The sequence below is a fragment of the Grampus griseus genome (genome assembly GCF_964374135.1).
Source record: "Grampus griseus genome assembly, chromosome: 2".
Taxonomy (NCBI): domain Eukaryota; kingdom Metazoa; phylum Chordata; class Mammalia; order Artiodactyla; family Delphinidae; genus Grampus; species Grampus griseus.
Window position 1 is genome coordinate 118,956,685 of NC_139018.1, and position 13,591 is coordinate 118,970,275.

At 42.2% G+C, this 13,591-nt stretch overlaps 1 protein-coding gene across 3 annotated transcripts in view; it reads left to right on the forward strand.

The window, feature by feature from the left end:
- Positions 1–13,591, forward strand: part of SCAPER (S-phase cyclin A associated protein in the ER) — a 495,909-nt gene that overhangs the window by 454,225 nt on the left and 28,093 nt on the right. For 2 of the 3 annotated variants that reach the window (XM_082647309.1, XM_082647310.1), the window contains exon 29: positions 770–919. In XM_082647309.1, the coding sequence (XP_082503435.1) occupies positions 770–919 (150 nt within the window). Of the gene's footprint in view, positions 1–769; positions 920–13,591 lie in introns of those variants that run through there. The other variant, XM_082647311.1, reaches the window with a different exon arrangement.

The following is a 13,591-nucleotide window of genomic DNA, read 5'->3' on the forward strand; positions in this document are numbered from 1 at the left end:
TCCTGTCGCTCTGTCTGTTTGACATGTTTATTAAATAGACGCTTCAGGCTGCACAGACAGACTCAGGCTCTCCTCCCGCGTCGCCCACCACCAACAGCCCTTTGACTGTCTCGAGAAAGGATCCCAGAAGCCTCATAGCTGAGGGGGCTTCATGGTTTGTTTTTTGTGCTCTTTTGGGGGGGCAGGGGGAGGTTGTTGGGTTTTTTTACATTACTTTGGGAGCACAAGAGCTATTTGAATAACTAATTGTTATTTATATTTCTTTTCTATTTGAACATAAGTAAATAATTAGAGTCATATTTTTATCCCTGCATACAAGAAAATATTTTCTCCTTCAGAAAAAAAAAAAGTATTGGAAGTTAGCTAAATGGTAGATTTACAGGTGAATTTTAGTATTATTATATTTTCCCAAATTTTCTACAGTGAGACTGTGCAATGAGAAAAAAAATACCTTGTTAAAAATGGGATAAATACTCATGCTTTAGGTGAATAGTGTCTTGATCCACATAGTACAGGCATTTGGTCTGCTATGCTTTATTTTCTGGTTTTTTTTTTTTTTTTTTTTTTTTCAGTTTAAACGTTGCATTTATTATGGTCGTTTATTGGAGCAGGAATCCCTGAACTGAACTGTTAAGCACAGTGCTCTAGAAATTTCATATGCTTTTCTGGCATCATGGCAGAAGGTGCACAGGGCCCAGGTGTGTTTTGTGATTTGCAGCCCTGGCTGTCCCTGGGCTGGGGAGTTCTAACTGCTCCTTGTCTTTGTTAGTCTATTGTAGGGGCAGAGGGCTTGTCCCTTGCATTCCGGCACATCGCCAGCTCCCTACTGGGCCACTGCAGCCACGTCTCCTGCGAAAGCCTCCTTCATGAGGTCATCGTCTGTGTGGGCTACTTCACTGTCAACCACCCAGATAACCAGGTAAGAGGCACAGGAAAGTTCCTCAGACTGCTTCCCCAGCACTGAGAGTGTGAGGTATTGGAGTGAGAAAAGGCAGGCTAGCCTGCTGGAACCCATCTGTCCTGTGTGAGGCCCTTTAACCAGGCTCCAGGGATATGCCTCTGACTTCTCTCCAAAGAGATTTGATCAGCACTAGACCAGCACTAGGACTTCCTCTTAAAGCTATAACAATAAGATATTTTTAATAAAATGTTCTTCTTAAGCCACACAGAAGCATCTACTCCCTTACCACATAGATCCTGATGCTTTATTCATATTTTTTTGTGGTTGTTTTAATGAAATAGATTACATCTTTCAACTTGGGTTACTTTGCAAATATTATAGCATTAGTCTGGTGCTTTATGAAACTGCTCTTGGTCTTTGGCTTCTGCCTAGGTGCTTAAGAGGGTGCCAGATGGTGTTGGAGGGGAGCCTGAGAAGGCAGGGCTTGGGCCTTACCCCCTTGAATCACCCAGAGTAGTTTTGCTTTTAACTATTTTGATTATTCGGTTTCTAAGCAAGATTTCATTTGTAAATAGGGTTCTGTTGCTTTAAAAAGTTGGGAAATCTGTGTTACAGATTTTATTTTAAAAATAACAATAATAAAGCACTTTACCCTTTTTTAACTTTTTATTTTATATTGGAGTATAGTTGATTAACAATGTTGTGATATTTTCAGGTGTACAGCAAAGTGTTATACATATACATGTATCTATTCTTTTTCAAATTCGTTTTCCATTTAGGTTGTTATCTTTATTTTTAAAAACAGAGTCATGGCATAACTAACACATCAAATTGTAATTCCTGACTACCTCAGTTATCTAAAGCCTCATATTCAGCAACCTTAATTATGTGGATTATAGCTGAGAAAAAGGCCTATGAACAGCCCTTAACCCTCACTCTAAGCTTACTGATTTTTATTTTAGGCAACTCACTAATAAGTGTGCTTACTAGGTTTATTAGCCTGCAGTAAACTAGACCAGGGCAGAAGAAGGAAGGAGATAGCTGTAGTGCCAGAGCCAAATACAAGGTGAGAACCTACACACTGAGAGCTGCAACTGCCTATCTGATAAGGAGAAAGAGGATAGAAAACAACAAGACAAGCACAAGACCTCAGAAATTGTAGCCATCTGGGACTTCCCTGGCTGTCCAGTGGTTAAGACTCTGCGCTTCCACTGCAGGGGGCGTTGGTTTGATCGCTGGTCAGGGAACTAAGATCCTGCGTGCCGCGTGGCACGGCCAAAAAAGAAAAGAAAAAAAAAATTGTAGCTATCTGGTTTCAAAGGGACACTAAGCCCTGTATTTGATTTCCCTGGATGATTGTTGATGCCCCCCGTGCAGACCCTGAGTGAGCATGGAGGCAAAATGTATGTTCTGTGCATTCCCTTTAAGAAGGCTAAGGAATATGAAGTCCATTCTAGAAAGATTTCCATGATTAAAATGTAGAAAATGTGGACCCTTGCCAGAAGAAGCGTCATACGTAGAAAAATTCCCCTTTCGCAGACCTCGTTGCCAGAAGGGCAGATCTTTCTCACCTCCCGCCACAGGAGCACTCACGCAGTGCTCTCTCAGGTACTGATGCTTTGTCGTTTCCGTGGACTAAGCCCAGCAGGTCCACGAGTCTCTTACAAGCTACTCAAGGAAGGAAAGTTGAGCGAAATCTCCTGTGTGGTTTTCTTTTCTTCATGTGTGTCCATTTGACCTACTAAACTGCATTTTGTTTCCCTCTAAAAGTTTGTTTTTATTTTTCTGATTACAAAAGTGTTTCTTACTCATCATGAAAAAGATAGGAAGTGTAAAGAAGGAGGAGGAGTCACAGTTATCCCTGATCTCACTGTTGAGATAGTCACTGTTACCATTTTGGCAGGTTCCTTACAGTCTCTTTTCTGTGAATATTTTTGCCAGTTAATATTATTGAGATATAATTAACATGTAACACTGTCTTATTTTTAAGTGTGTACAGTGTGAAGATTTGATATATTTATATGTTGCAAAATGATTAGCACAGTAAATTTAGTTAGCCATCACCTCACATAGTTAAAATTTTTTTCCTTGTGATGAGAACTTTTAAGATCTACTCTCAGCAGCTTTCAAATATACAATACAGTATTGTTAACTTCAGTCACCATGCTGTACATTACATCACCAGAACTTATGTACCTTATAACTGGAAGTTTGTACCTTTTGACCACCTTCACTCACTTCACCCACTCCTTAGCCCTCTATGAATATTTTTACATAGCTGAGGTCATATGGTATATACACTCCTATCCTGCTTTGTACACTTAACATTATATCATAATCCTTCTTTGTGAATACAGTTCTTAATGGCTGCGTGGCTTTATCTTGTGTAGACAGCCCATGGTTTACCTCACAATTTCCTGTTAAGTCGTTTACCATTTATCATGACACTATCTACTGCACTTATAAAGAGGTAAGTAATTTGTGTGTGTGATAATATTTTGCTGTACAGTTCTACAGCAAAAAGTTCAGTTTCTTCAGCACACCCATGTTTAGGGATGGTTGAAGCTCTTTGCTTAAACCAACTCTGTTGTGATGAATTTACTGAACTCAGAACTGTGTAGGATTTCAGAGAGATTTTCTGCTGTTGCCGGACCACAGACTAATCCTCTCCTATAGATAAAACACACACTCTAAGTATCTCTGGGCTCACCAGAGTCAATGAGAAATGGGGTCGGGGGAACTGGTATTTGGAAATGGCATGTTAGAACTGACGTGGACCTGATGGCAAAGTAAAGACTGGGCATGTTGGGACAGGAAGAAAGCAGATTAAATGGGCAGAGAGAGCAGCAAGCAATCCAAGGAGGAGACAGAGACCCTATGGCTTCTCAGTTGGGGAAGAAGCTGTGGGGTTTAGAGGTAATTGTTGAGAGGAAGAAATTAGAAAAGTAAAAAAGGCCAGACCTCCTTTCTCGACACCTTGCCTCCCAGAGAGATTGAATCCTAACTGGACATCCACTTCTGATTTGGTGGAAGGTAGAAGGTCAGAGAAGTCAGTTCAGTCCTCAGGCAATTGCTGAAATGCAACAATCTGTGAAAAGAAAGAATATGACAAAAAGTAGAGAAGAAATCAGAAATTGATAGAAATGATAGTAATTGTCAAACACTGAGACATTGCACCTTATGGAGGTGCTTTTCTAAAGCATAACCTCTGGTATTTGTAGAATTCTTTATACTGCTTGCCCCATCTGTGGCCTCTTGGACCTCATTAGCACTTCATTGAGGCTGTAAGGCAGAGGAATTACTCCCACCTCACAGACAGGTGAAGAATCTGGACTCAGAGAGGTGAAATGAGCCCCCTGAAATGACATAAAGAATTGCTTAAATACCAGGACTAGAACACAGGTCTTGCAAAGCCCAGCTCAGTGTTCTTTTCATTTCACATTGCTTAAGAAAATTAGATGTATCACCGGCCCGTTCTACCAGTGATCTCTGAAGTATTTCTTGGGCAGGGGTGGAGGGTTTAGAAGATGATGCCCATTTACCTAGACAGTACACTGAGAAGCTGCCATTCTGCAACTCTGAATGCTTCTGGGACATATCTGTGTGCCTTACGTGGGGAAGACACGTAAAGATCCTGGGAAAGTGTAAATGAGTGTGTTTTATGAGCACAAAGTGGACCATAATCTAGCAAATAGAAGGCCTGGGTTCTAACCTCAGCTCTGCCACTAGCTGCAGGATCTTAGATAAATAATTTTCCCTCTTGAGGCTTGAGCATTTTTTTTTTAACATCTTTATTGGGGTATAATTGCTTTACAATGGTGTGTTAGTTTCTGCTTTATAACAATGAATCAGTTATACATATACATATGTTCCCATATCTCTTCCCGCTTGCATCTCCCTCCCTTCCACCCTCCCTATCCCACCCCTCCAGGCGGTCACAAAGCACCCAGCTGATATCCCTGTGCTATGCGGCTGCTTCCCACTAGCTATCTACCTTACGTTTGGTAGTGTATATATGTCCATGCCTCTCTCTCGCTTTGTCACACCATACCCTTCCCCCTCACCATATCCTCAAGTCCGTTCTCCGGTGGGTCTGTGTCTTTATTCCTGTCTTACCCCTAGGTTCTTCATGACATTTTTTTTTTCTTAAATTCCATATATATGTGTTAGCACACGGTATTTGTCTCTCTCTTTCTGACTTCACTCTGTATGGCAGACTCTAGATCTATCCACCTCATTACAAATAGCTCAATTTCGTTTCTTTTTATGGCTGAGTAATATTCCATTGTATATATGTGCCACATCTTCTTTATCCATTCATCCGATGATGGGCACTTAGGTTGTTTCCATCTCCGGGCTATTGTAAATAGAGCTGCAATGAACATTTTGGTACATGACTCTTTTTTGACCATACAAAGAGGTATTGGGTTGGCCAAAAAGTTCCTTCGGTTTTAAGGTAAAACTAAGACACATTTTTCATTTTCACCAGGAACTTTATTGAACAATGTATTCACTGTTTTGTTCCACTACCTTCTGCCATTTTTCAGGCAACTTCATAATTCCATCTTCCTAAAACTTTTAATCTTTTTGAGCAAAGAACTGTTCAAGGTGCCTTATACAGTCTTCCAGGAAATTGAAATTTTTTCCATTAAGAGAATTTTGTAAAGACGAAATAAATGGAAATCTGAAGATGCAGTGTCTGGTGAATAAGGTGGATGAATCAGAATTTCACAGCCAAGCTGTAACAGTTTTTGCCTGGTCATCAAAGAAACATGCAGTCTTGCATTATCCTGATAGAAGATTATGCGTTTTCTGTAGACTAATTCCGGATGCTTTTCGTCAAGTACTGCTTTCAGTTGGTCTAATTGGGAGCAGTACTTGTTGGAATTAATCATTCAGTGTTCCAGAAGGAGCTCATAATAGAGGACTCTCTTCCAATCCCACCATATACACAACATCACCTTCTTTGGATGAAGACCAGCCTTTGGTGTGGTTGGTGGTGGTTCATTTCACTTGCCCCATGATCTCTTCCATTCCACATTATTGTACAGTGTCAACTTTTCATCACCCATCACAATTTGTTTTAAAAATGGAATGTTTTCGTTATGTTTAAGTAGAGAATCACATGTGGAAATATGGTCGAGAAGGGTTTTTTCCCATAACTTATGTGGAACCCAAACATCAAAGCGATGAACATAACCAGGCTGGTGCAAATGATTTTCAACATTTGATTTGGATATTTTGAGTATGTTGGCTGTCTCCTGTGTGGTTGATTGTTCTCAGTTAATGTCTCGATTTGATCGCTATCAACTTCGACTGGTCTACCCGACTATGGAGCATCGTCCAGCGAGAAATCTCCAGCACGAAACTTCACAGACCACTTTTGACACGTTTGATCAGTCACAGCACCTTCTCCATACACTGCACAAATATTTTTTGTGTGTTTCAGTTGCATTTTTACCTTTCTTGAAATAATAAAACATAATATGCCGAAAATGTTGCTTTTTTCCTTCCATCTTCAATATTAAAATGGCTACACAAAAATCCACCAATTTTGATAATTGTTTTAAAATGCACTCTGATATGACAGCTGTCATAATACAATCTAACAAAATTGTTTCGAATAAAGTTAAAGACAACTAAGCACTACTAGAGCCATCTTATGGCAAAAAACAAACAAACCTCTTTGGCCAACCCAATAGCTTGGTTCTGGAAATGGATAGTGGTGATGGTTGCACAATATTGTGAATGTACTTAATGCCATTGAGAATGGTAGGCTTAAAAATGGTTAAAATGGTAAATTATATGTTATCCATATTTTACCACCAAAAAAATGTTGTGGGTTTTTATTTTTGTTGTTTGTTTGTTTCTTTTATAAATTTATTCATTTATTTATTTTTGGCTGTGTTGGGTCTTCGTTGCGGTATGTGGGCTTCTCATTGCGGTGGCTTCTCTTGTTGCAGAGCACGGGCTCTAGGCGCATGGGCTTCAGTAGTTGCGGCACACGGGCCCAGTAGTTGTGGCTCACGGACTTAGTTGCTCCGTGGCATGTGGGATCTTCCCGGACCAGGGCTCGAACCCATGTCCCCTGCATTGGCAGGCGGATTCCCAACCACTGCGCCACCAGGGAAGCCCTTTTTTTTTTTTTAAATGATGATCTAGGATGACCTAGGATTGTCCTAGATCATCTCTCCTTTGAGCTCCGTGAGTCTGTGATATTTTAATGGCTGAGATTAGAACCACAGACCAGCATTCTGATTTTATGGAGACATATTGTGGTTTTTTAGATCCTCCTTGCCCTACTCCAGATTCTTTCAGTACCAGATAGCTTCATGAGCTGCTTGCCCACTCCATGGCAGCTCATCCTTAAAAGCTGAATATACGTTGGTTCTCCTATTTTAATACAGGGGGGTCCACTGGCAGACACTCACAAGCAGAGACTTACAGGTGAGATGTTAGTGTCCTTGCTGTGTGATGCCGTCTCTAGCCACAGTAGTTTCACCTGCACCAAACAGCCATGCTCACCATCCGTGGCTGGGCTCCATGCCCATCAGGCTGCATGGCAAGGGAAGGGTAGGGGAAATAGCCTCAAGCTTACTTAATGATAACTGCTCATATCCCAGTAGAACTGGGGAGTTTTCTATAACTAAAAAGTTGATTGTTTATTTTCATTCTAAATCCCCTTTCTGCTCCCTCCAAAACCCAGTAATTTGCCAAGTGAGCATTTCCTGAGGGATATGGAAGTGCAGTTTTAAGCTCTCATTCCAGTTTCAATCACAGTTTCATGGAGCCTTCATCCTGGAAGGGCCCTGAGATACCTAGTCCGGCTCCCTCATACTGTAGATGGAGAAATTGAGGCTCAGAGAAGGAAAAGGAATTGCCAAGCAAGAACTGGCAGAGCCCAACCTCCTGATTGGCAGTCCAGTTAGTGCCCTTTCCACCTCACTTCTGTTCTTGTGAAAGTGAATTTATTTAACCTCATGCCACTTACTTTAAATCAGAGAAATTTCAGAGGAGAAATTATGATGCTCAATTCATTTCATCTTTCCATATCATTAAGCAGAAGTCATGTTAATTTTCAGTGCCTGTTTGTCCACAGAGGATCCTTTATTTCCAGCTTGTGTCTTTATAAGACAGGAGATCCTGAACTCCTGCTGCAGCCTAAGGCTGTTTTATTAGGAAACTGCTTTGCATAAAGGATTGGCACTTTTTATTTGCCACCATTTAGTCTATTAGCTGGAAGGACTGAGCCCCATGATACTAAAGATGACTTTAGAAGAGAAACCTGGATAATAAAAGTAATGCCCCATCCTTGATAGAACCAATCATCTGTTTCCTATAGGGCTGCAGTTTCTAATTAAAATATTCTTTTTAATCAAAAGCTTCCTTGTCTTTTATGGTACTTTCATGACTCTGCGTTCCTTCCCATTTAATTATTATAATGAACATAATTAGTATGGGCTGTCAGACCTTCACTTTATTTACATTTTATATTTGATAATTAAATGTGGTCTGATAATTAAATTAACTTGAATGACAGATGATTTGACTGCCTGCATATTACTGTATTGGGAATAAGCACCTTTGCGTATTCATTGTAGTCAGTGACTGACTTTTTCATTTGGAAAGACCCCATAGATTCCAGCAATCAGAGCCGGAGTCTCCTGTGATAGTTGAAAGTAAGAAGGATCCCGTTGGCCCACCCTCCCCCCATCAGCTTCTCTGTAGAGAGTCATGCAGATCATGTAATCATCTGCTCGGCACTGCACCAAAGTTTCCCTAATGTGTCTGGGGGAGATCGGAACCTGCCAGTAAGCTGGACACTGAAGCTCTTGAAACTAGATTCTGCCTGAGCTGTGTGACATGCGTTTTCCAAGTCTTTTGTAGTTTGATGGCTTAATAAGACAATCCAAATGTTAATTGACTAAATGGTCCTAAAATGTATCTGTTGTACTCACCTCAGATGTTTCCCTGAAAACAAACACAGGGCAGTTTCCCAGTTGTATACCATCTACAAGTGAGGGACACAGAGTTGTGTTTTAAGAGTGGCGGTTTTCCAGAGCTCCGTTGTAGCCTTTAGAACTTTCAGAGGTGGCCTAATTCCTGCTCACACATTCTTACTTTACTCTTTGTTTTTCTCAAAGGCAGATGGTCCTAGGTCACACGCATTTGGTAAACTCCCCCAGCCCCATCCAAGTCCAAGAATGGACTCTGCTGTGGTGGGCTCAAAGTGGAAACCCCAGCATTCAAGGCCTTTCTGTTCTCCCAGTGTTGGCAGCTTATTCTCTAGCTGTCACACAAACGTCAGCTTTCTGTATTTTCTTTCTTTGTGCGACAGATACAGTTCCTTTCACAAAATAAAAATGTATCCTGTCTAAGGCAGAGCTGAAGAACTTCAACAGTATAACCATTTTGGAGTTACTCTCAGTATTACAGCACCAAAGAAAAATATGGGGTTTTTCCCAAAAGTAGAATAATAAATTTCCTAATTAAAAATAACTTCTGGGGCTTCCCTGGTGGCGCAGTGGTTGAGAGTCCGCCTGCCGATGCAGGGGACATGGGTTCGTGCCCCGGTCTGGGAGGATCCCACGTGCCGCGGAGCGGCTGGGCCCGTGAGCCATGGCCGCTGAGCCTGCGCATCCGGAGCCTGTGCTCCGCAAAGGGAGAGGCCACAACATTGAGAGGCCCGCGTACCGCAAAAATAATAGTAACTTCTGCCTAAAGATTTTTTTTTTAATTATTGATTTATTTCTTTTTGGCTGCATTGGATCCTCGTTGCTGCATGCGGGCTTTCTCTAGTTGCGGCGAGGAGGGGCTACTCTTCGTTGCGGTGCATGGGCTTCTCATTGCGGTGGCTTCTCTGTTACAGAGCATAGGCTCTAAGCACACGGGCTTCAGCAGTTGTGGCACGTGGGCTCAGTAGTTGTGGCTCGTGGGCTCTAGAGCACAGGCTTGGTAGTTGTGGCTCATAGGCTTAGCTGCTCCGCAGCATGTGGGATCTTCCCGGACCAGGGACTGAACCCGTGTCCCCTGCATTGGCAGGTGGATTCTTAACCACTGCGCCACCAGAGAAGTCCCCTGCCTAAAGATTTATTCTAAGACTTCTAGTGAGTGACCTGGCTGATATTAGAATGGAGAAATTTGCCAGTTAGCAATTTTGGCTGCTTGTATTAAAAGTCACCAATGTCACAGAATCCAAATAAAAGATACCTTTTACTTCCCTCATCTCTTTGGTGTCCTCATCTCTCTTTTCCAACACAAGGGTAGTTTGAAGTACCATGAGCTCGTACCAAGTACCTTTTAACTCCAAAAACCACCTGAGAAGTTATAAGGAACTCCCTCCTTGACCCGGTGGCTGCATTGCCAGGGAATCAGCTGGAGTAAATGGCAGCCTCCGCAAGGGAGCCTCCACTGAGCTCTCAGATGGAAGCCTTCACCACCCAAGGCTAACATTGGCCAGGTATACTTGTAGCACTTAACTGAGAAAGGAACATTCTTCTCCCCCTTTGTACAGGATTGTGTCCTCATTCGTGGCTCACTATAATCCCATGGATCCCCCTGCTTGTGGTTGATACAGCGATAGTTAAGGTGGCACCTGAATGGATTCACTTCTTGAGTCAGTCAGCAATTGAGGTTTTGAACTTGATCTCTGATAGTACTAAAAGTCAGATGTCACACCTCCGTGACATAGAGCATAGGCTCTGAAGTCAGCTGGCTTTGAAATCTGTGTTCTGTTCTTTCCTAGCACTGTGACCTTGGTTTGGTCAAGTTACTGAGCTGTGAGCTTCGGTTTCCTCATCTGTGAAATGGAGGACATAATACCACTACTTCTCACATTGTTGTGTGAATTAAGTGAGACAATAAAGGCCCTGACTCATAGTGAATGTTCAAGAAAGGCAGCTGTTGCTATCCCTGATGGCCCTGTTACCATCATCTTTATGGCACTAAATAATACACCTGATTCAGCAGTAGGCTGAATTCATAATTCTGGCATAGTGATCGGAAAAAAACACAATTGTACAGGTAAACTATCCTTCCTTCACCAGTCTTCTCAGTTTCTCATTTTGGGGGAACTCAGATTCAGAACACTCCAGTAAAATAACTGTCAGGAAATCTAACATTGAAACTTTGAAATTGAAAGCTAACCATAGTTTCATCTCCACTCTCCTATAAAAAGTTGGGAACCCACTAAGCGCCTTCAGCAGTGGAAGTGAGACCAAGAGCATGGGTAGGGTCACTGTGAGGGCTTAGTTTAGCCGCAAGATGCCATGAAGTTAATCATCTCCTTCTGAGCTCCATCCCAAGACTGAGCAGAGCAGCAGGAGATGCACAAGGGGAAGCCAAGCAATAAGCTGTCAGCACCCTATTCTCCAGGTGCCCAAACCCTGATCCTGTGAACAAGGTCCAGAGCTGAACCCTACTGCCAGGTCATGTCAGTCATCCTTTGCTCACTTGGAAATCTTCTAATGGGGTGGAAAATGAGGCCAGAAGGGATATTTTGTCAAAGTTTAACTCATGACCAGTGGTGAATCTAATTGTTTCTGGTCCTGCCTTGGTGTTTGGTCATAGAGGGACCTTTTTAATAAATCACTGAGATAGACTATAAAGACTTAATCTGTAATCACAGAGAAAACACCTGTCCTGAGATAGGAAATCTTATATGAGATCCTCATCAGTCACAAAAAGCCCAGCACCAAGGAACAAATACTAGTGCAGCAGTCAGGATGGCTGGGTCCTCTCACAGCTGTACAGCTGTGTGACGCTGGGCAAGTCACTGCCCTTCTCTGGGCTTTACCCAGAGTTAGGCTGGGTACTCCCAAGGGCCCTTCCAGCTCTGATGGAGGACAAATATATAATTCTAAGGTGAAGTGGGAAGTCATGTCCAGACCAACGTAAGTACTTGAATTTAATAATCTTCATTTCTATTGCAGTAATCGCAAGTACTCCACTATAGCCATGCTGGTCTCCTTGCTCTTCTACAAACACACCTCTCATGTCAAACCTTTGTTCTTGCTGTTTTCTACCTGGGAATCTTTTCCCTCAGAAATCAGCATGGTTTGGGAGGTGGGGGTGTTTCAAAGGTTTTTTTCTCAGATGTCATGTTATCATGATCATAGTATCTAAAATAGTGTATCAGACCCATGGTTACTGTTTCCCCTTTACCTTGCTCTATTTTTATTCATATACTTATTACCCGCCCTTGACATTTATTTATTTTGCCTGTCTCCCCGCTCCCACCCCATCCTACTAGAATGTTAGTATCTTGAGAACAGCGCCTTTGTCTGCAGTGCCTACAGCAGTGCCTGGCACAGAGTAATTACTTAATATTTGTTGAATGAATTATTGGATGTTGAGATAATACATCTCTTCTTAGGCATAATACTGCAGGAAAGGATAAAATGGCCCCAGATTTTGAAGGATACAGCACTTCTGTTTTAGTGACCAAACCTCCTGAACTGACTTTCAGCTAAAAATTTAAGAGCCATTTCTTTGGCACTATAAGTTGTTTATCTTTGAATTTATTCTAAAAGAAACTTCTTAGTTTTGCTTTTGCTGGAGCCAGTAGTTCTGAGATCCAAATGAAACCACTGTGCTTAAGGTTTGGCAAATCCTGCATTTGAGAAAACAGCGGTGTGTGAGAGAAAGCTTTGGAGGCAGACTTAGGTTCACGTCCTAGACCCTCCTCTCACTTGAGTGATGAACTTGGGCAGGTTACCCTGAGTGTCGCTTTCCCCAGCTGTAACATAGAGCCAAGAAGTCCTAACTCACAGGATTGTTGTGAAGGTTAAATGTCATCCTTATTACGTAGGCCCCAAGTTTGACTCTCAGCTGTGAGAGTGGATGTCTTTGGGGTATTTGCTTATCAAGTTGGTGGCATTGTCACAGCAAATCTACACTGACTTGTTATGATTTGGTTAAAAAAAAAAAAGGCTTTTTGGCAGGTATGCCTCACTCTGAAAGCACACACTGGGAAAATCTACACTTAAAGACCCCCAAATCACCATATCATTCATTTAATAGCAAGTTTCCTGGGGGGATTTTAAAATATTTTTCCTAAATCTCTTCATGTGTATGTAATTCCTTTGGGATTATGCACCTTTGGTCTGCCGTCAGATAATGCACACCTCGTCAGAGACCCTAGTGTGCAGGAGTTCTGTCATGGTAGCCATGGGCTGGTCTCTGCTTTAAGGAGTTGGTAGTATGTTTCTATAGCATGATGAGAGGAACATGGGCTCTGCAGCCAGGTGACCTATGGTCACAACTATACCACTTACTAGCTCTGTGATCCTGGTCAAACCCCTTACATTCCTGGTGCCAGTTTCCTCACCTATAAAGTGGGGATAACATCGATAACACCTCATAGGGTTGTTGTGTAGATTAAATTTGATAATGCGCATAGTGTTAGCACATTCCCTGGCTGGGAGCAAGTGTTGACTATGATGTTATTGAAACTATCGTTGTCAGCCTCCACATTCCCTGCTCTTAATAGGAAAATCCCTGGAGCATCCACTCAGTCAGCTCTGACACTTGATATCACCTTAGCTAGGCCATCTCTGCTGTCAAAGCGTGTATCCCCATCTGTTGAGAAACTGAAGAGAACTCTGTGTGTCTCCATGGACCCAAAAGATGTAGAAGCACCAGGAGGTCCCCCTGTAGGGGTCTCTGGGCTGCCACTCACCATGCCGCTCC